We start from the raw sequence: 2,875 nt of genomic DNA, 5'->3' as shown, positions 1-2,875 counted from the left end.
GAAGACATTGCATGCAATTCCGGAAGATTCATAGAGGCGGGCAAGCAGGCTCCAGGCAGCCAACAAACTTAGGTGGCTATTGTGTGTTACACACTGCTAAATGCTGGGGATAAAAGAAAGGCAAACTACAACCTCTACTCTAAAGGAGCTCTCAGCCTAATGGGGAGAGAGAAAGCAAAGAACTATGTCCAGAAAAGATAACAGACAGAATAAACTGGAGAGAGTCTCAGAGGGGACTGACTGAGATTAAGGAGGGCTGTGAGGGCTTTGTGTAGAAGGGGAGACTTTAACTGAGATCTGAAGGAAGCCAGACAGACCAGAAAGTAGGGATGAGAAGTGGGGTGTTCCAGGCCTGGGAGAGAGCCAGTGAAAATGCTCACTCTCAGAGGATAGAGCCAGGAGTCCCGTGTCACTGGGTCTTGGAGTATGTGGAAGGGAGGAAGATGTGAGAGGACTGGAAAGGTGGGAAGGAGCCGGGTTGGGAGGGCTGGAAAAGCCAAACCGATTTTTGTATTTGGTCATGGACTTAATAGAGGCTGCTGAGGTTAATTGAACAGGGGTATTGCATGGTTAGACTTGTGCTTTAAGATCAATATGTCAGTGGTGTGGAGGATAGAGAAAGATGGGGAAACTAAGCAGATGTCTGTTGTGGGAGTGGAGCTGTAGGGCGATGAAGGCCTGTACCAGGGTGATCACAGTGTCAGAGGCAAGAATGGGTCCATGTGAGAGAAGTTATGAAGGCAGAAACAACAGGGTTTGACAAGTGATTGGCTACTGGGCTGAGAGTCTGGTTCTGGGGAGATGGTAAGTGCTGTTGGCAGTAAGAAGGAAGTTAGGGAGAGGGAGGGTTCTCAGGGAAAGATAATGAATTTAATTTTAGACACATTAAGTTGACGATGGTTAGGAGACATCTAGGTCAAGATGTCTGGTAAGGCATTGGAAATGTGAGAGAGGTAAGGGCTGGACAGAGAGACCTGAGAATCATCTGCATGGAGGTGATAGTTGAATCCAGGTGTGTGGATTCCAGGATGAGATCTATGACCCAATAATCATCCATGTAGGAAAAACCAAGGACATAAAGGATTCTTCTTGTCCAAACTATGGCATGCAATTGAATGGACATGTCTAGAGCTTGTATGTATGTGTGTGCATACATACATAGTGTGTATTAATATGTATATGGATACTTGTACTTTACACAGACACTCTAACCAGATAATTAGCCAGACCCAGAATTGAGGAGAAACTGGAGAGCAGAATGGATTGCCTCTGGGAAATAGCACAATTTTCTTAGTGATCCCAAGCTTCTCCATGAAATTAAGATCCATCTTTTCAATGACCAATATCTTCTAGTGACATTTTGTGGCTGTTAGTCATGGAATGCCACAGTCTTTGAATAAGTGAAGTCAGGGATGGTTCAGAGAGCAGTGGAGACGCGCACAGTGGGGTGAGCACCTGTGACACATTTCAGATGAGGAAGCGCGTCATAAGGAAAGTGCCTGGCTCGCAAAAAGATGAGCCGGGTCATTGGTAAGGCTTGAGGAGCAGCCAGTAGACATTCCAGGAGAGCCACTGGGCTTCACCCCTTCATCTCAGTGGTGCTAAAGGAAGCGCTGGAGCCTTTCTTGTCCCTTCCCCCACACTCTGCCCCCATCATGGCTTATTTACAAATAAAACCTTTGGATCCACAGCACATGGGCTAGACAGTCACAGAAGAGGTGCCATCTGGGTGATTGCAATGATCACCCCTCCAGAAGATCAAGGGGCCACCCCAGTACCAAAGAAGTGTCACTGAATCTCAGGGAGTGCGAAAGTCATAACGACATTCGGAAATTCGGAAATCTGAGCTGCCTTTTGGCAAGTCTGCCTGATCTGAACCCCAAGGGGTAAGCCCTGAGTTGCTGCAGTGCCCCTCAAGCTGGCCTCCTCCTGCCAGGACTTGTGCTGTTGGACAGGGCCCCAATGGCTTCTCCAGGACCAGGCTGGTCCTAGGGATTCTGGAACTGAAGAAGTGGGTCTGTGTTGTCCTCACTTCTCTGCGGTAACGCTCTGTGAAGGCAAAGCAAGAGGGGGCCCACGCAGGTGCTCTGGTTCTGAGCATGTACATCTCTTAGGTGTTTCAGCTTTTCTTAAGTTGTGTGCAGTCCAGACACTTTCTCAACAACCTGGAGGTGGGCATGAAGAGAAGGTTCCTACCATGGGCAGCTGGTAACAGATGATGTGGTATGATCGCAACATTCAGTTTCCAGTAAACACATGCATCATAATTTCATAGACCATCCTATAATATTTGTAGACATGGTAAGAGACTGTTACACAATATAGACAAAGTAAATATAAGTTGGTAGTAACATTAATATACTTTATGTACTGCTTTGGAAATGATTGTTTTTTTAATCTTTTTGGAATATTAAATTTGTTACATTTATTTTGCTTGATAATTTGAATTATTGGGTAGACATATAAATATAGCTTCTCTCTCCTCCCCCTTCTCCCCTCTCCCCTCTCCCCTCTCCCCTCTCCTCTCTCCTCTCTCTCTTTTCTCTTCTGTCTTTTAAAGGAATGAAATGTTAATCCTGGGGCACTGATGTTTTACAATGCCTGATCAAGACAAAAAGGTGAAGACCACAGAGAAATCAGCAGATAAGAAACACCAAGGAATCATCACTAGGTACAGTACACCGAGCCCTGGGAAGGCTTGGCTTATGCATTTACTCCTTGATAAGGGAACCAGTTGCCCAAGTTTGGTTCCTTAATGAAAAATGCTGTTAGCGTTGCTTGGCAGCTGTTACTCTGGGTCACAAAAGTGACCAAAACTTGTGCTGCCTTCAGGCATTCTAACACGCATGAAAGTCTGAAGGCACAAAGTCACCTT

The 2,875-nt window shown here is 45.9% G+C and overlaps 1 protein-coding gene across 9 annotated transcripts in view; it reads left to right on the top strand.

The window, feature by feature from the left end:
• The first annotated feature begins 2,595 nt into the window (after positions 1-2,595).
• The window catches only part of NEK10 (NIMA related kinase 10), a 211,086-nt gene continuing 210,806 nt past the window's right edge, over positions 2,596-2,875 (top strand). For all 9 annotated transcript variants that reach the window (XM_069088526.1, XM_069088523.1, XM_069088527.1 and 6 more), the window contains exon 1: positions 2,596-2,671. In XM_069088526.1, coding sequence (XP_068944627.1) covers positions 2,598-2,671 — 74 coding nt within the window. In that variant the 5' untranslated portion in view covers positions 2,596-2,597. The remainder of the gene's footprint in view (positions 2,672-2,875) is intronic.

Source organism: Petaurus breviceps, unplaced genomic scaffold, assembly GCF_028583685.1.
Source record: "Petaurus breviceps papuanus isolate PSGF00001 unplaced genomic scaffold, PetGlider_PUasm1.0 185, whole genome shotgun sequence".
Taxonomy (NCBI): domain Eukaryota; kingdom Metazoa; phylum Chordata; class Mammalia; order Diprotodontia; family Petauridae; genus Petaurus; species Petaurus breviceps.
Note: the sequence above shows the minus strand (reverse complement) of the source record. Positions and strands in the feature narration are given on the sequence as shown.